This window comes from Erpetoichthys calabaricus, chromosome 12 (assembly GCF_900747795.2).
Source record: "Erpetoichthys calabaricus chromosome 12, fErpCal1.3, whole genome shotgun sequence".
NCBI lineage: Eukaryota > Metazoa > Chordata > Cladistia > Polypteriformes > Polypteridae > Erpetoichthys > Erpetoichthys calabaricus.
In genome coordinates, this window is record NC_041405.2 from 25,128,699 (window position 1) to 25,148,250 (window position 19,552).

The 19,552-nt window shown below is 42.5% G+C and overlaps 1 protein-coding gene across 1 annotated transcript; it reads right to left on the minus strand.

Annotated features, from left to right (window-relative positions):
• Positions 1 to 2,383: 2,383 nt before the first annotated feature.
• LOC114661974 (tripartite motif-containing protein 16-like) lies at positions 2,384 to 18,729 on the minus strand. Its single transcript, XM_028815249.2, has 6 exons — positions 17,254 to 18,729; positions 15,089 to 15,184; positions 10,714 to 10,947; positions 10,358 to 10,517; positions 9,829 to 9,894; positions 2,384 to 3,665 (listed from the first exon to the last, which is right to left on the minus strand). Exons 1-6 carry the CDS (start codon positions 18,034 to 18,036, stop codon positions 3,121 to 3,123), a joined length of 1,884 nt encoding a protein of 627 aa, XP_028671082.2. The 5' UTR covers positions 18,037 to 18,729; the 3' UTR covers positions 2,384 to 3,120.
• Positions 18,730 to 19,552: the final 823 nt, after the last annotated feature.

The window sequence follows — 19,552 nt, forward strand, 5'->3', positions numbered from 1 at the left end:
AGATAGGAGGGTGACGTTTGCTACTTATTCGGATTTCCCATTTCACATTAAATTCTGCTATAATTTACGTAATAGTCAGTAGATGTAGAAAAAAAATTATTCTTCAGCATTCAAAATTTAAAGCTGACACATCTGCATCGATTGCAATGACCTTATCTTTTCTCTTACATATCGTCTCACCAAGATGACACTGGAATCTAAAAATACATTTGTTCCACTACACATAAGCAGAAGTACAGTACAAGAAAGTTTACCGTGGATTTCTTTTTATTTGTAGCCCTTTGAACACGGCACATGTGACCATTTCTTCAATTTACACAGCACATTCCTCTTTATTTCAATAAAATTATCTTTTCAAAATAATGACACTGGCATATGAAAATGCATATGTTCTACTACAGATGCTGTATGTTGAATGACAAGGAATTTTTCGTGTGAGGCCCTCTGAAAACAGCATTAGAACATATGGCCAATCAACACAACACATTCTGCTATATTACAAGGAATTTAACTTTTCATTTGTACTCCATTTCACAATTATGACATGGCACTTGTAAACACTTGGGCCAGTTAACATTTCATATTCTGCTATATTTTTATAGAATTGTTGTTTCTCATGTACTCCGCCTCACAATAATGGCAATGGTATATGAAAGTACATGTGTTCCACTAAATATATGTTGAAGGTACAAGAAATTTTACTGTGGAATTTTTAATTTGTAGACCTTTGAACATGGCACATGTGATCATTTGTTCAACTGACACATCACATTCTGCAATATTTCTATAAAATTTTCTTTTATACACCGTCTCAAAATAATGACGCTGGCATATGAAAACACAAATGTTCCGATACAGTTATGTTGAATTACAAGACATTTTACTGTAGAATTTTTTCATTTGTGGACATTTAAACATGGCACATGTGAACATTTGTTCAACTGAGGCACCACATTCTGCTATATTTCTGTAAAATTATTATTATTAAAATGATAATTCCTTTCGCACACAGTATAATGCAAGTATAAATAAGAGCTAGAAAAATTTGCTCAGGATGAGTGGACCAAGCTACATGTGCAGAAGTCTCATTGGAAAGTACAGGAATTGCATGTTTGCAGTGATGGATGGCCTCTAAAGGTTATGGGACAAAATATTAGGTTAAGGGTCCTATTATTTTTTTGTCCATGCCATTTCCATTTGTGTTATGATTTGAAATATTCTGTTGAATCAAAGCTCTAAAGCAAAGTCTGATTTTTGTTAAATACGGGATAAACAATGATGGGTGCCATTTACTTTTGTTAGTTTCAAGTTATTTCAGAGACATTTGTTGGTTCTTCTTGGAGGGGTACCAACAAATTTGTCCACATCTGTATATGGACAAATGTTAAGTCTTTATTTAACAGCGGTAAATCTGCTGTGTATAAAATGATCTGTTCCACCACTGATAAGACTAGTATGCACTTGGAGTTGATGTAGATCAGCGTTTCTCAACCTTTAAGTATTTGCGACCCGAGTTTTCATAACAGTTTTAATCATGCCCCCCTAAGTTTTTTTTTGAAAGGAGCCCACTAATACCAATTTTTTCTTTTTTAATTAATGATATATCATAGATGCATATTTTATTATACGGGTGCAGTGGGTAGCGCTGCTGCTTCACAGTTAGGAGACCTGGGTTCACTTCCCGGGTCCTCCCTGCGTGGAGTTTGCATGTTCTCCCCATGTCTGCGTGGGTTTCCTCCTGGTGCTCCGGTTTCCTCCTACAGTCCAAAGACATGCAGGTTAGGTGTATTGGCGATCCTAAATTGTCCCTAGTGTGTGCTTGGTGTATTGATGTGTGTGTGTGTGTGCCCTGCAGTGGGCTGGCACCCTGCCCAGGGTTTGTTTCCTGCCTTGAGCCCTGTGTTGGCTGGGATTGGCTCCAGCAGACCCCCGTGACCCTGTAGTTAGGATATAACGGGTTGGGTAATGAATGGATGGATATTTTATTATACCTACTTAACTTTTATCGACATTTATCTAACTCTATATTTATTTTTCTAGTATCAGAATGTAGTTTAAGTTAATTTGTTTTGGTTTCAATAGATGTATTTTTCATATTTTCGATTCTTGTTTTCTTTTTTTCACATCATCGTGGCCCCTTTTTTGTTACTTTGTGCCCCCCTAGGGGGGCCCACCCCACAGATTGAGAACCACTGATGTAGATAATGGTTTAGTTTGAACAACATTTTTATGTGACACACCATTGGAATATGTGGGTCATGACCCAGGCTTGAGATCAACTCCTCTGTCCAAGACCAATTTTTGAAAGGACTTTGTTGTGATGGGCGGCACGGTGGCGCAGTGGGTAGCGCTGCTGCCTCGCAGTTGGGAGATCTGGGGACCTGGGTTCGATTCCCGGGGTCCTCCCTGCGTGGAGTTTGCATGTTCTCCCCGTGTCTGCGTGGGTTTCCTCCGGGCGCTCCGGTTTCCTCCCACAGTCCAAAGACATGCAGGTTAGGTGGATTGGCGATTCTAAATTGGCCCTAGTGTGTGCTTGGTGTGTGGGTGTGTTTGTGTGTGTCCTGCGGTGGGTTGGCACCCTGCCCGGGATTGGTCCCTGCCTTGTGCCCTGTGTTGGCTGGGATTGGCTCCAGCAGACCCCCGTGACCCTGTGTTCGGATTCAGCGGGTTGGAAAATGGATGGATGGATGGACTTTGTTGTGTTTGCAAGGGACTTGCTGTGAACATCGAAGCAAATACTTCCAGGAGTTTCATTCTTCTTCTTTATCCCTCAAAATCGAAATGGAGCTGGTGCTCCCCCTCTGCTTCCATGTTTCCACCTTTGCTATTCTTGTAATGCCCTTATAAGTATAATATACACCCATTCCTTCATGCATTACACCACAAGGTAGGCCCTACTTAATGTAGATTTTAATTTGTTGTCTGCAGATGATCCAAGATATCAGATTTGAATAATACAGAAGTTTACATTGCCCCAAATAATAAAAGCCTATATCTATTTAAGTTGCTGAATGCAGTATTTCCTACACTCTTGCCCACTTTCATCCTGAGGACAAATGAAATGCATTGCTTTATGCTGCAATCTATGCATGAAAAAACAGCAAATCCAAAGCCTGGTGCTTAAGAGTGGCCAGATTTGTTAAGGGTGCAGATTGTTACACAGCTGTCCTTATAAGGAAGCCAAAAAGCAGGATAAAGTGGCTCCGTGAAGGTGGACTGAAACTTGTGCAGGAGTGTCATTGTGTCCGTAACACGGAAAAACAGCAACGAGCCAGCCGGCCAGTCCAAATACACCCCTATTCTGTGGTAGTGGGGAACAGTTATTTTAGTGTGCCTGCTGTTATGCCTCAAAGAGGAGACAGAAAAGCAAGTTAAAGTGCAGGACTCTTCATTGCGCCCAATGTGAGAGTCTCTGCCTTTTCCTTTCCTGGCGATTTTTTTATAAGTGACTCCTATCTCCGTCTCCCTTCCACTCAACACCAACTCCCAGTAATAGCGAGTCCCAGACAAAGCCTCTTTGCAGAGAACTTGCCACCAGTGGTCAAATCTGTCAGGGTGATCAGGATACATGGTCTCCTTCTTCATTACCGTCACCTTCTTGTTTCCTTCAGACAGAAAGAGGTGTCCATTTGCAGTGTTTGGGTCCAATGTTAGATGACAGAAATCTGCGTACAGACAACAAAATCAGTGAGATAATTTGCATTCATTAAACTCTTTAGCCTGCGGTGGGCTGGCGCCCTGCCCGGAGTTTGTTCCTGCCTTGCGCCCTGTGCTGGCTGTGAATGGCTCCAGCAGACCCCCATGACCCTGTGTTAGGATATAGCGGGTTGGATAATGGATGGATGGATAAACTCTTTAGCTATAAATGAATGTGTTCATTTATGGGTTGTCACTTATGTGTCTAGGTCAACGTGCTGCTGACTACGGGCTTGAGGCTATTTCATGTTTCTTATTATACTTTATGTTGAATGAGGAAGGAGAGTCAGAGATGAAGCACCTAAAGGAGGAGATGGGCACAGTCCCAAAAATCTGTGAAGAAAGGTACTATGGGTATTCAGAGAAGAGTCTAGGCTCACAGTATAACATTTTCAGGGGTGTTTGGTGCAAATAATATGTTTCAAAATGTTAAAATCAGTTGGTGATTATTATTATTTATTTTTTTTTTGTGGAAGAGAGAAGGAGAGAGAGACATTTTTATGAATACTATTCCAGGATAAAGAAAGGGAGGATGGGAGGTCATGCCTCCTATGTAAAGGCCTGTAGGCAGTTTAACAAAAGGCAGAATACAGAGAGGTGACACCTTCAGATAAGGTAATGGGGACCAAGAGAAATCAAAGGGAAGGTAGGAAGGAACAAGATGAGTCCACATGGTCACTAAAAGAGTGACCTTAAAGGAATTGAAAATCTGGACTGATGCCGCTGGATTTTTAGCAACTTCCTAGTGTTGCACGGGCAACGGCCCTTTACTTTTGTCTCTCTCTTTCACTCTTCTTTTCTACTTTTTAAAAATAACAATTTAATTAATAGTGTTGAGATGAGATTTGAGCTGACATTTAGATTGTCACTAGGATAAATGGATTTTTAAATTGGTGGTAGGCCACTGTCGTCGCAAACCCAAGCATCAGCTCATCCCAACTGTCTTTTAGATGAATTGCAAACATAAGAGCAGTCATGGGGTGAGCAAGGAGGATCTGTAGGCTACTTTATGACTGCCACGTCTCAAAATGTAAGCGACTCTGAGGAACATAATGTGTGAAATATTAAATACTCCCTACTCAGCTGGTTGCACTGTAACCACTAGTGCAATAAGAAACTCTGTTACACCTGTGAGGGATGGCCAGCATTCCAGTCTGGCCAGGACGTCCCTCAACTGAAAGAAACAGCCTTTTCAGGACACTACATCCCCCGGAACGCTAGATGGCAGCTCCCCCGGATAGAAATGGCTCCTCTGATTCCCGCAGGGCAGCATGGGACATGGAGTCCGTATCCTCAGACCTGTTGGGTGCCATTGGTGCCGCCAGGGGGAGCTCACCAAGAACCAGGTGGATATTACAAGGACGTCAACCCAGAAGTGCTTCGGGGTGACGAGGATGGAAGCCCGCAGTACTTCCAGGACAATTGACAAAAGAAGATGTGTTTAAAAAGACTCTGGGAAACCCCAGCAGATCGAGCCAGAGTTGGGTGGGAGTGTGACGGAGCTGCTGGGAGTTGGAGGATTGGATTATTGTTATTGTAATTGTTTACTGAGAATTGTGGAAGGCGTGGTGCTTTGGGCACTATTATTGAAGAAATATTAAAGATTACTCTTCTGTGCTTTTACACGTGTGACTGGGACGTCTGTTTGGTGGGTTCAACAGGGCAACAGTGACCCCTAGCGTCCACACACCTAATCAGTTCACAGAGGATGGAAGGGGTGAAGATCTGGAGCAAGGATAAAAGTAACTTGGAAAGATTTCAGATCTGTCTTGCCTCCATATAATGAGAGATATTTAATTGTTTTGAAATAAGATGGATGAACTGACACATCTCATGGTGAGTCACAGCAAGTTCAGCTATGGTAGCATTTTGGGTACTGTGGAGAACAGGCTTAAACTTATTATTACAGATGCTATTTTAATGCAGAACAGGTAAAATGCAGAGGAAAAGGCAAGAGAGGGATTAGACATCTATGTAAATAAGCAATGGCTAGAAATTAGAACTAAAATGTGCATTATGGACATTGAAGTACTCACTGAATTCAATCACATTATTGCCCAAGGAGAGCTCAGCAACAGAAATGACTCACTCTGTTACTAACACTTTAACGATGAATCGTTCTGCTGGTGACTTCAACTAGGGGAACATTGGAAGGAACACATTTGTATAAGAATGTTCCAGCTGACATGACCTGCTCTATCCAGAAGTTAAATGCCCCTAAATGTAAGCCTGTGGCACAAATGGGCAGGCCTGACTACATCTTACTGCCACCTGCATGCCTGTTATTGACAGCAGCAGCTCTCCTGTTATCCAAGCAAGACATTCTCATGTCAGTTTTGTGGTTGTGTCTTGTTATATTTTTTGATATTCTGTAAAGTTGTAATTTCCCCTTGGGGAAAAATATCTACCTATTTATGTTTTTAATTATTTAAAGAGCTCCATAAATATCCAAATCTCCCCTGTGGGCAAATAAAGTTCTATCTATCTATCTATCTATCTGAAGGTCTGTGCATCGGAGCTGGGGGGTCCTCTACAGCACATCTTCAACCTGAGCCTGGAACAGGGGAGAGTCCCGAGGCTTTGGAAAACATCTTGCATCACCCCAGTCCCAAAGGTATCACGTCCTAGTGAGCTGAATGACTTCCGGCCTGTTGCTCTGACATCACATGTGATGAAGACCATGGAGAGGCTGCTGCTTCACCACCTTAGGCCACAGGTTCAACCCGCCCTTGACCCTCTGCAGTTTTCATATCAGGAGAAGGTGGGAGCGGAGGATGCCATCATCTATATGCTACACCGATCCCTCTCCCACTTGGACAGAGGCAGTGGTGCTGTAAGAATTATGTTTCTAGACTTCTCTAGTGCCTTCAACACAATCCAACCCCTGCTGCTTAGGGACAAGCTGACAGAGACGGGAGTTGATTCATACCTGGTGGCATGGATCATGGACTATCTTAAAAACAGACCTCAGTATGTGCGTCTTGGGAACTGCAGGTCTGACATTGTGGTCAGCAACACAGGAGCGCTGCAGGGCTCTGTACTTTCTCCGGTCCTGTTCAGCCTATATACATTGGACTTCCAATACAACTCGGAGTCCTGCCACGTGGAAAAGTTTGCTGATGACACTGCTATCGTGGGCTGCATCAGGAGTGGGCAGGAGGAGGAGTATAGGGACCTAATCAAGGACTTTGTTAAATGGTGCGACTCAAACCACCTACACCTGAACACCAGCAAAACCAGGTTCGGCCTGAAATCATGTAACAGAAGAAGTACTTCAAGGTCTCGCATGAACGAAGCCACTAAACCTCATCCAGGCAAGTTTGAATTGGGAAGTAGAGGACAGGGCTTGCCTGGAGGACAGTGGAGGATGGTGCTTATATATAGCATATATATATATTATAAAAGCAAATCCTGGGACAAGACTTTCTCGGAGATAATTTCAACTCCCGCGAGAGATAATTTCAGGTTTTTGCCAAGAGATTTTGACATGTCCCGCCCTCCTCTCAAACATTTACAACCACACCCATGGTCCACTCTCACTTCTCATTCATGTGAATGCTATTGTCAGACACAGTTCCTCGCTCTCAGCTCCAAGTGGGTCAGAAATAAAAGACAAAGAGTTGAAGACAAAGTAGAACATCATAAAGAAGTTCAAAAATATGCATGAGCAGGTTAGGGATTATGAAAGTACTAAAATTCGAAAGTCTCCAAAAACTGATAGTAAAGATTGCATTAGCACTAACAAACAGAAATTATTACTCGGTGAAATAACTGAACAGAAAAACGAGATCAAATATATGGACATAGGTGATATGACAGAAGTATGTAGATTTTGTTTGGCTTTAAAGTTTAAGTCGGAGACTTGTAGATCGTCTAATTTGTGTTGCCATCAGGGAAAAGTAGTGTTTCTTCCCAATGAAGAGGCCTATCCACAAGAATTAAAAGATTTGTTGTTTGATGAAAGTGAAATCCACATACACGAGTGGCTGACGCATAGTGGAGGCCGGGCGGGCTGGTGAGTGAAGCAACACGCCAAAGAGCATCCTGAAGTGTGATCACCGCATCTGTGGAAGACTGTTTATCCGTTGCCAGGACAATCGCAGGCTCACAGCGCTGCAGTGGCTTGCCGCCGAAGCAACTCTGAAAAGATCTCGATGGGTGATGCAAGGAACATTATAAATGCAGGTAACAGTATTATTTAGCCATGACTCTGCCTGACTGCTGTGTCTGTGCATAGGAGAGTGGTAGATCATGCTGCAATAAATAACCGTGCTGTTCCTGTTTTCAAGATGAATAAATCTGGTTTTGCTAAAGAACCGTATCTCAGCCTTGTCTTTGTGTGTGTAAGACAGAGACACACACTTCACAATATTTATATATTGTGATGGATTGCCGGCTTCTTATTCCGGCCCTCACCCCCAGGCCGCCAGGAGGAGCTCTCCCGACAGCATGGACGGGCCCCGAATTCCAGCAGGGCCTCATGGACTATGTAGTTTTTATACACAGCCCTGCTGGATACCTTGGGGACCACTAGGAGTCGCTGTCGGGAAGCCCGTGGACTCATGTGTGCCCTATAACCTGGATGTACGTCCTGGTCACGTGAACAGGAGAGATGACGTGCTTCAAGGTTGAAGATAAGGACTGTTTACCCTGACCCGGAAGGAATAAGGAACTGTGGAATGTTGGGCAGGAACACCTCCGGGTCAGGGTGTATAAAAGGACTCTGGGAAAGCCCATACACTGAGCTGAGCTGGGAGGTAGGGTGGCGAAGCGTCTGGGCGAGGAGGAAAGAGTAGTATTGTGAGTTTATTGATTATATGAATAGTGTGGAGTGGAGGGTGCTTTGTGCACGTGATTACAAAATAAAGAAGTCTTGTACTTTCATCTGGTGTTTGGAGTGGTACCTGAGGGTTCAAGAGGTGGACACACACCTCTACTGCTACAATATATACTAGACATTAAGCCCGTTACAATAACAGGCGCCAGAACAGTAGTGCATAAAGTAGGAACAGTCTATATTAAATGGCTAGGGACCTTGACCTCATTCTGTTTCTTGTCTGAAGAAGATATTTAGGAAAAAAATTCAATTTTTTTACCTCATGAAATTTTTCTGTAAAATGCCTGTAATTTTGTCTGACAATAATACTGGCTTTGATGTCTGTAATATGCGTTTAATTTTCTGTCACAACAGTGGGCAATCAGCAGATTCTCCCCAGCAACCGATATAATGTCCATCCATCCATTTTCCAACCCGCTGAATCCGAACACAGGGTCACGGGGGTCTGCTGGAGCCAATCCCAGCCAACACAGGGCACAAGGCAGGGAACCAATCCCGGGCAGGGTGCCAACCCACCGCAGGACACACACAAACACACCCACACACCAAGCACACACTAGGGCCAATTTAGTGGCTGATTATTGTATGTGTGACATCTCCCCAGCAACGGATTTTATGTACGCGAAAATAAATCTACTTTTAAAAGTCATCGTATTGTAATATCATGAAAATTCGTATATTTAGGAAAACCCCTTCAATGACTGACACTTTACACTTCACCGGGCCAAGCTTCTTAATTGCAAATCTGACATCCTCAGAGTGAACACTTGCACAACAACAAACACTAATCCCACCTCTTTGGGGAAGCTGGTCTCCACGTCTCAGTACCCAATTGGATTTTTCGTCTTTTATGTTTTAGGTCTTACTTCATTTACCGAAATCCGATTGGATCGGCCACGCGATATTTTATAGGTCCCGCCCTCTCTGTCTTGTGTGACATGTCAGGCGGCCTTTGAAGCATCTGCTTTGAAGCATCGCACCATGCCCCGCGCATGCGCACTTCACCAGAAGACACACACACACACACGGACATTGGACATACACAGGGGTTTTATTAAAGAGGACAGGAGGACATATTGGATGGTGCTTGTGATCCTATGTTGAAAGAAGAATCCATGGAAGGTATTTGCTAAAATAAAATACACTTTATTTGTACCCTTGACTGTGTTTGGTGTCAGGACTTCAGTGGCACCCCCTATCTGTCACAGTGTATTAATTAATAGACTCATTCAGAGTGACAAAATAAAAAGTAACCTTCAAGAATTAAAATTATTTGTAAAGTGAAACATTCTTACATTTCAATAATTCGGGTCTGCACTTCTGTTCTGGAAACATTGGGATATGAAGTGGAATTACATTCACTAGAAAGAAATAGAAAGTACAGATTGTTCACAGCGGGTTTAATCACGCCACACTTCTTATTACTAGCTACGAGGTGAGACACAAAAATAACCGGACTGGGCTTGGGGCTTTCCTGGAAAACTGTCTGGATGTGAATCATAGAACTATATACCCTCCTACACGCCCTCTCAAACCGCTGACCGACTAGGTATATCCTGTGAATAGCCCAATCAGTATTTGCACAACAATTGCTACACAAGTCGCAATAATGTTGGGTGAAAAAATTGAACAGCGAATCAACATTAAATTTTTCATGAATTTTCTCTTTTTCTGTAAACCAGTTTTTGTCTGACAAAAACATTCCTGTCCTCGATCATCCTTCCTATTTGCCTATATTTTTTTTACCAATCCGATTATTTTTGTGTCTCATCTCGTATTATCACTCATGCCTTAAAAGCAGCCCCGCAGACAGAGTAAGAGTACCTGCAGATGTCACTTTTTCGATTTTAACCTCTCTCAGTTTCTCGAGACGCTGTTTCAGAAGAGACACCTCCTTCCTCAGGGTTTGACATGAGAAGTCTGCCATGAAGTTCATGTTGCTCAAGTCTTCTTTTGCAGGAGGGACACACAGTGATGAGAAAGTCTGGATTAAAAAAGAAGAAAAGATGGGATATCTGAGAGAGGAAGTAAGAAAGATTAAGAATAAGGTCATCTATTAAGGAAATCTTGTGTAAGAAAGAGGCCATGGGCTCATTGCTGGTTCACATCCATGGCACAAAATGTTCTGAGCTCCAGCACTTCTTAGCCCAATGAGAATTTCTCTGAAGCAGCGCTCTTACCTGGAGGAAATGGATGTTGTCGTCCGTCACTAAAAGCTCAGTCACATCGGCGTCTCGCTTCTTCAGAGTCTCAATCTCCTTCTCCAGTCTCTTGATGATGGCTTCCACCTTCTCCATTTCTCTCGTTTCTTGCTGTCTAATCTGCTCCGTCACTTTCCTGCAGGTTTCCTCGATGCAGTGAATCAGATCAGTGAAGTTTTTCTCACATTCTTGCACCTCCTTGTCTGCAGACACCTGATTTCGTAAAAGATTAATAATTTTGAGAGATCAGATTGGATGAGCATGAAGTCATGCAACATATAAGAAGCTAGTTTGTGGCTAGTAGTATAAAACAGTCTTTGAATGAAGCCATAGATTCCTTTTCTTAAATTATTTATTAGTTACTATGTCTGATACTTGTCCATGAAGATAAAATCGTGATTTTCTTTTTATTAAACTAAAGATTTTTGCAAAAAAAAAAAAAAATTAACTTTGATTAACTCTAAAGGATCTAACTAATTTACAAAGGAATTTATACAAAGATAATTGCTGGCAATTTGCAAAGGTGATTTATATAGAAAACATCTTATCTAAATACATGTACATTATCCATCCATCCATCCATTTTCCAACCTCGCTGAATCCGAACATAGGGTCACAGGGGTCTGCTGGAGCCAATCCCAGCCAACACAGGGCACAAGGCAGGGAACCAATCCTGGGCAGGGTGCCAACCCACCGCAGGACACACACAAACACACCCACACACACACTAGGGCCAATTTAGAATCACCAATCCACCTAACCTGCATGTCTTTGGACTGTGGGAGGAAACCCACGCGGACACGGGGAGAACATGCAAACTCCACGCAGGGTGGACCCGGGAAGCGAACCCGGGTCTCCTAACTGCGAGGCAGCAGCGCTACCACTGCGCCACCGTGCCGCCCCATGTACATTATTTCTATCTTATATACTAAAAATTATGACCCAAATATATTTATATATTTTGTACCAATCATTTCTAAATGTAATACTTGTGTATTTTTATCTAAGCAATTTATGGTGCTTTTAGTTTAAACTGGTCAGACAATTTATAAATTAACAGTGAAAGAAAGAGACAACAAGAAACTGCACAGATAACTTAAGAGAATCAAGGCTTTTGGGCAGAACCATTTATCCCCAGAATAACTAGCCAATCATATGTGTGTAATAATATCACATGGTCTAGAATGCCACGTGTATTTTATAACATAAATAATGGCCCATCTAAAGGACCAGAAAGTGACGATACAGAAACAATGTCAGAGATTGAGATATGTCAGAAATAGAGGGGGGGACATTTTCATCTGGACGTTGGAGAATTAAATTCATGCATCACAATGAATTCTGAATCAAAAAGCCACTCAGGATAACTTTCAAATTTCACATTGTGGATTTTCAGTCTATTGTAACCAGTAGGGGATGCCACTGAGCCCCAAACCTCAGACACAATCACACCCAAACCAATCACAGGTTCAGATACAGTCCCTTTTTATTAATAGATGAAGTAAGAACAACCAAACTATACAGCCCAGTAAACAATCCTGTTTCTTCACACTTGTCCCATCAAACCTCTTCCACTTCCTCCCAAATCTGTCTGCTGGTTAAGATGATGCGGTTCCATTTTATCTTTGACCTGGCTGCACTTCTGGGGTAGGAAGCATTTCTGGGTCATAGGAAAGTCCCCTAAAAGTAATGATCAATATCCCCATGCAGCGCCTTCCCGATGGCACTCACTGAACCCAACAAGGTTGTGTACCAGAACTCCAATTCCCATGATGCCCTCTAGCATTTTGGAGGACATAGTACCCAGATGCTGGTGTCCCTCCTTGTCCTCCCATCAGGCTGGACTTGCTGCCAGGTGAGTATTCTTGGACCCATCTGGTCAGAGAGCCTGTCCTTTCATTTTCTTTTTTCATGGCATCCCATCCGGGCAAGGAATCATCCTCTGAGACGCCCGTCCATCTCCTGCAGCACTCACAACATATACATCTAGACTTTGCCAGCTATTTACATTTTCTAGAAAGAGGACCAGAGGTGTGTTCCAACTACAGAGGGATCAAACTGCTCAGCATGCCTGGAAAGACATATGCAAGGGTGCTGGAGGGAAGAATCCATCCAATAACAACAACATTTATTTCTAATAGTCCCAAGTGCTTTACAAGATGTCAAAGAGAAAGTTACAAGAAAAGAAAAGAAAAACAAATAAGATTAGGCAAGAATATTAATGAAACACAGAGCAAAAACGTTCTCATACTGGGCTCACTCAGAGTCACCAGTTCAACTAAGCTGCCTGTCTTTTTGAGATAAATGAGGTAAATAATCAGGATGAGTGGTCCCCAGCTCCAGTCCTGGAGGGCCGCAGTGGCTGTAGGTTTTCATCCTAACCCTTTTCTTAAGGAGTGACCTGTTTTTGCTGTTAATTAACTTCTTTTGAATTGATGTTAATTGACTTGTTTTTTTAAGATTTGCTCCCCTGCATTTCTTCATCGTTGCTCTGAATTGCTTCATTTATTTCCTTAAATGGCACCCAAACAGAAATGAAATATGAAGCGACTGAGCCAACAGGAGACCAACTAAGTCAGGGCCTCAAACTCCAACCAGTTGCTTAATTAGGTGCCGATTCTCGTTGTTAACTAAACCCATTCTATAATTCCATGGCTTGTTGAGGCTCTCATTGTGCAATAGCAGACATTTTCAAAATTGTTAATTTTCTCTTTTCTGAGAGCTCTGGTAAAATGTTTCGGGGACCTGAGCAGATCAACATACCTAAGGCCTTCACCTATCTTTATTTTCAGATATTGTGTGATGGACACCAGTTGTTTTCACTCATTTTGTATCTCATTATTGTTTGGCTGCTAATTAAGGAAAAAGAAACAATTAAGGGGTCTGAGTCCTCAAGAGCAAGTCAATAAAAATGAATTCAAAAGAATTGAATTAGCAGCAAAAACAGGTCACTCATTAAGAAAAGGGTTAGAATGAAAATCTGCAGCCACTGCAGCCCTCCAGGACTGGAGTTGGGGACCCCTGATCTAGAGAAACAGAGGAGGTGCTGTAAACACCACAAAGGCAGATACATAAACTGAAATGAAAACTCTGTGCAAGGAAAGCAAATAAATTAATCATAACAAGGAAACTGGGTTTCAAGTTCTTGTGTGGAGTTTTAATGTTCTCCCTGTGTTCCACTGGTTGCTCCAGTTTCCTCCCATAGTCCAAAGACATGCAGGTTAGGTGGACTGGCAATGCTAAATTGCCCCGGATGTGTGTGTGTGTGTGTATGTGTGTGTGTATTTGTATGTATTTTACCCTGCAATGCGCTTGCAGCAGGTTGAAAGATTGTTCCTGCTTTCGCCCAATGACTAGTGGAACAGACTTCAGCTTCCCTGTGACGTTGATCTGGCTAATTGTGCTTAGAAAATGAATGGATGCATTGCTACATTTTAAAATCTTATTATTTAAATATAGGCTAGCAGCAGTAGGAGCCCATGCTAGTATATGCAGCCAGCAGATACTACTACTGGACCCTCGTGTGTGTGTGTGTGTGTTTTTACTCTGCAATGGGCTCACACCATATTCAACGATGGTTCTTGCCTTGTGCCCAATGCTTGGTGGGACAGGCTTGAGCTTATGGAGAAGTGTGCTTAGAATATGGATGAATGGATCAATACATTTTTAATTCTTATTATTTAAATAAAAGCTAGCAGCAGTAGGAGCCCATGTCAGTATATACAGCCAGCCATTGACCTAATGGATCTGAGGCTAGGGATCTGCACTGGCAATCAGAAGGTTACTGGTTCGAATCCCATAAATGCCTAAAGGGACTCTGCTCTGTTGGGCCCTTGAGCAAGGCCCTTTACCTGCAATTGCTCCATCCTGGGTATGACATTAATCAGCATCCAGGTAGGCATTCCAGCCTGCAGGGAAAAACCTGGGGGTTGGTGTCAGAATTGGCACTCCAGCTACCATACAAACCCTCACACTGGTTCCACTCCATCTGTACTAGTGTGGTGCTGAGGTATCACCCGTTGCATGGCTGCACTCTGGTCCTAATCTGCGATCCTGAGTTGGTTTGTCGTGTGGTGGGTGCGACAATGTCCTGTATCAGCGTGTGCTCCTAACCTAATTAACCTAGTCCAGGACCCTCTCAACATCCTACAGTAACTTAAAGACACCAACTCACCTAACCTTCAAGTCTTTGAGATATGTAAGGAAGAAATCACAGAGAGAGCAAGTACACCTCACACAGTTTGTGCTTGGCCTGGACTCAGATCTCTTCTTACAGTGTGGCACACTACCCATCATTATTGTACAGATGCAGAATTTTTAAAAATGTTTTGTTACATTCACTTGCAAACCTCACCTTAATGTGTTCCAAGGCCTTTCTCATCTTTTCCAGTTTCGTCTGTCTCTCTTCTATTGTTTTCTGATTTTCTGAGCGTATCGCCTCCAAATGAATCTGAAGACAGAAGCAAGAAGCACTGATAAGAATTTAACCAGTTTTTATATTCTGCATTACTGAAGTGACAATGTTAAAGCAGATCTCACCATACAGAAGATTCTAGAATCCATCCATCCATTATCCAACCCGCTATATCCAAACTACAGGGTCACAGGGGTCTGCTGGAGCCAATCCCAGCCAACACAAGGCACAAGGCAGCAAACAAACCCCAAGCAGAGTGCCAGCCCACCGCAGGGCACAGACACACACACACGCAACAACCACACACTAGGGACAATTTAGGATCGCTAATGCACCTAACATGCATGTCTTTGGACTGTGGGAGGAAACCCACACAGACACGGGAAGAACATGCAAACTCCACGCAGGGAGGACCCGGGAAGCAAACCCAGGTCTCCTTACTGCGAGGCATCACCGCTACCACTGCACCACTGTGCCATCCCGATTCTAGAATAACAAGTATAAAAATCACAATTTGAAAATCGATTTTCCTGTGCTGCAATCTGCTTGATTTAAGCATTGAACACTACATCCCTTAAATATAAAAATCAGAATACCAAGAGAGCACTTTGCTTCTGTTTCATTCACTGTAAGTTTCTCGGAGTGACTGTTGCTAACGTTTAGTGACAATCCCTCCATTCATTTTCTAAACCCGCTTATCTAGATCAGGGTCATGGGGGAGATGGAGCCTGTCACATCAGGCATTGGGTACAAGGTTAGAGCAATCCCTGGATGGGGCAGTAAACACACACACACACACACCAGGGGTCAATTTAATATTGTCAACCCACCTAACCTGCATGTCTTGGGATGGAAACTGGAACACCTGGAGGAAACCAACACACACACAACAGCCACACTTTCACTCACTAGGCCATTTAATAAATATCTGTAATTTGATTATTTGATTTAGATTACGGATTGACCCTAGTGTGTGTGTGTGCGTGTGTGTGTGCGTGTGTGTGTCTGTGTGTCCACCATGCAATTAACTGGCGCTCTATCTAGGCATTGTCCCTGCCTTGTGCCCTATATCTACTGGGAGAGATTCCAGTTCTCCTGTGACCCCCACATAGGATAAAGTCAGTCAGTCAGTCATTGTCCAACCCGCTATATCCTAACACAGGGTCACGGGGGTCTGCTGGAGCCGATCCCAGCCAGCAAAGGGCGCAAGGCAGGAACAAACCCCGGGCAGAGCACCAGCCCACTGCAGACAGGATAAAGTGAGTTTAGCAATGTGTGGATAGACGGATAACTGTGCACTGTGTGTTAACTAAATTTCAGATTAATGGGTGGGATCACCCCTGAATCATGTGCAAAGCACATTGTGGTCCTTCCAGGCAGGAACCTGATAATGCAGCTGGATGTGAGTCTCACAGAAGGGGGGCCAGACAGGACTTCATGGCCCTAAGGTTCTTCCCAGTGCAGGCATCACAGCCAGCATCTCCATGTCTGGCCTCACTCTGAGATGAACCATTCATGCAGTGGGGTAGTTGAAAGGAAGGCACACAAACACATTAACTCACACAAGATGAATTCCCTGCAATTTTACAAAAATGAATTGCGATGGCAGAAGACCGTTTATCCATTTATCCTTCCATCCATTGTCTGAATTGGTTTCTCAAATTCGAGAGTCAGGGTGGAGGTTAAGGCCTATCGTGGCAACTTTAGACACAAGTCAGGAAGCGACCCTGGATGGCAGGATCAGTGGGCACACCCATGTGCACAGCCACACTGACTCATACCAGGCTGAGCTATGAGTCACCAGTTTGCCTAGCAGGCATACTTTGGAATGTGGGGGAGCTCAGAAGAAACAAAATGAATTAAGGACAACAAACATTTGACATGCAATTACTGTAGAATTAGTACCAGGGTGTTGTACCGTGTTAGCCATTATGGATGTAGTGAGAAGTTAAGCAAAATGACATCTTTCATTGGCTAAATAGAAGGATTACAATATGCAAGTTTTCGAGGCAACTCAGGCCCCTTCTTCAGGCAAGATGTAATAAACAGAATAAATGTAGAACAAGGTACAGTATAACTAATATTAAAATCAAGAAGTTTATCACCTGTTTTTCTGTTCTTTCTTTCTGAGGCTCCACCATTACATGCGTGTTGTGGGTGTCCATCACACACATTATGCAGATGCACGCCTGGTCCGTTTTACAAAAAATATCCAGGCTTTTCAGGTGCTTTGTACAGATTTTCGTTTGGACATTTTCACTTGGATCGATGAGCTTGTGCTCCTTCCAGGCAGGAACCTGATAATGCAGCTGGATGTGAGTCTTGCAGAAGGAGGCCAGGCAGGTCACACAGAACTTCTCAGCCCTCCGCCTCTTCCCAGTGCAGGCATCACAGCCGACATCTCCGTGTCCAACCTCACTCTGAGACGGAGCGGGGCTGAGCTCTTTTGGTTTTAATTCCTCCTCCGCTTCGATTATCACAGTGTCCTTACACAGATTAACAGTCTCCCTGCACTCTTGGTAGCTGACCTCACCTGTCTTATCCGAGCCGTTTTGGATGCATTTTTTACAGAAGTGAATTCCAAATGGGGAAGAAACGGCACCCTCCAAAGTCTCTAGACACATGCAGCAGTGAAACTGGTCCTGGGGCAACGAGGTGTTTTCTTCTGCCATCGTAGGAGGATTAGAGACAGAGAAAGCTAGAAATGAAACTGAAAGTTGCAGGCACGCTTTTTGGCTCTTCACAGAGTGGGCGTGGCAAGTTTTGGTTGTCTGAGCCTTTTTTAAAAGATGCCACAAATGGCAGACGTGACAACTCGCAAAATGGGAGATGCTGCTTTGATTAGAGATTTGGGCCTGCTTGATTTTTAATGCACAAAATGAAGCCATAGATTCCTTTTCTTAAAGTAATTTATTAGTTATTTTGTCGGAAGCTTGTCTGGAAGGACAAAATCATGATGTTTTGAAACTGCAGATTATATTTTTTTATTTTTCTCAAAAAAATTCTAAAGGTCATAACTAATTTACAAAAGAATTTATAGGACCCTGGAAGGCACTTTACTTAACTAACTTGCAAAGGCAATTTATATTGAAAGCATCTTATCTACAGTAAACACATCTATATGTTTTCTTTCCTGTAGACTAAAATAGTATCACCCAAGTACATTTGTACTTTTTTCTGTTTTGTACCAATCATTCATATCATTAGTGCATGTGTATTTTTATCTAAATAATTTGTGATGCTTTTAGTTTAAAATTGTCAGACAATTTACAGCTTAACAGTGAAAGAAGTAGACAACAAGAGATTGCACAGATACGTATGAGGATCAAAGCTTTTGGGCAGAACCATCCTTCACCAGGATAGCTAGCCAATCGTATGTGTGTAATATCACATGGTCTGGGACCCCATATGTATTTTTAACATAAATAATGGTCCATCCAAGGGACCAGAGAGTGATGACACACAAACAACATCAGAGAAAAACTCTCCTAGTCGGTGTCAGAGATTGGCAGACAGTCATAGAAGATATCTACTTGAGGGGGGCAATGCCAGCTATCAGAGCCAAGGGTAGACTTACTTAGTGAAATAGATAGATAGATAGATAGATAGATAGATAGATAGATAGATAGATAGATAGATAGATAGATAGATAGATAGATAGATAGATAGATAGATAGATAGATAGATAGATAGATAGATAGATAGATAGATAGATAGATAGATAGATAGATAGATAGATAGATAGATAGATAGATAGATAGATATTATAATGGCATATCTGTTCATTTTTCACTGAATAAATGATTGCAAGGTTTATTTTTTTTTTCAATTACATCACCTTTATCTTCTGGGAAGAACGAAGTCTGTTTTGGATAAATGTAATAATACTTCACTGACTATTTATAATTCTCTAATCTCTTCTTCCTCCCAGGTTAAGAGCTTAGATGTTATTCTCCATAGTACCTTAAACTTTGAGGCGCATATTAATAATGTTACTCGGTCTGCGTACTTCTACATAATAGCCATTTGCATCCATCTCTTTCAGCTACCTGCACTGCTATTCATGTTAATGCTCTGGTTACATCTTGTAATGATTATTGCAATTCTATCCTTTCTGGTCTTCCTCACACAAACTCCTTTATAAATTTAAATTGGTTTAGAATGCTGCAGCTCGTATTATTACCAGAACCCCTTCCACAGAACACATTACTCCAGTCCTTCAGCAGCTTCACTGGCTCTCTATTAAATATCACATTGATTTTAAGATCCTGCTTATTACTTACAAGACCCTCAACAATCTGGCACCTCCTTATCTTTCTGATCTTCTTCACATCTCCAATCCTTCTTGTGTCCTCAATCCTTCTTGTGTCCTTAGATCTTCTTCCTCTATCACTCTTATTATAC

What these genes read in the sequence shown, in the direction of transcription:
- LOC114661974 (XM_028815249.2), bottom strand. Translation starts at nt 18,036, where the DNA reads ATGGCTTCATTTTGTGCATTAAAAATCAAGCAGGCCCAAATCTCTAAT. An exon ending in ACAACATCCATTTCCTCCAG is followed by an intron (nt 10,518 to 10,713) that starts GTAAGAGCGCTG and finishes TTTTTAATCCAG; the next exon opens with ACTTTCTCATCACTGTGTGT. An exon ending in CAGACCCGAATTATTGAAAT is followed by an intron (nt 3,666 to 9,828) that starts GTAAGAATGTTT and finishes GTCTGTACGCAG; the next exon opens with ATTTCTGTCATCTAACATTG.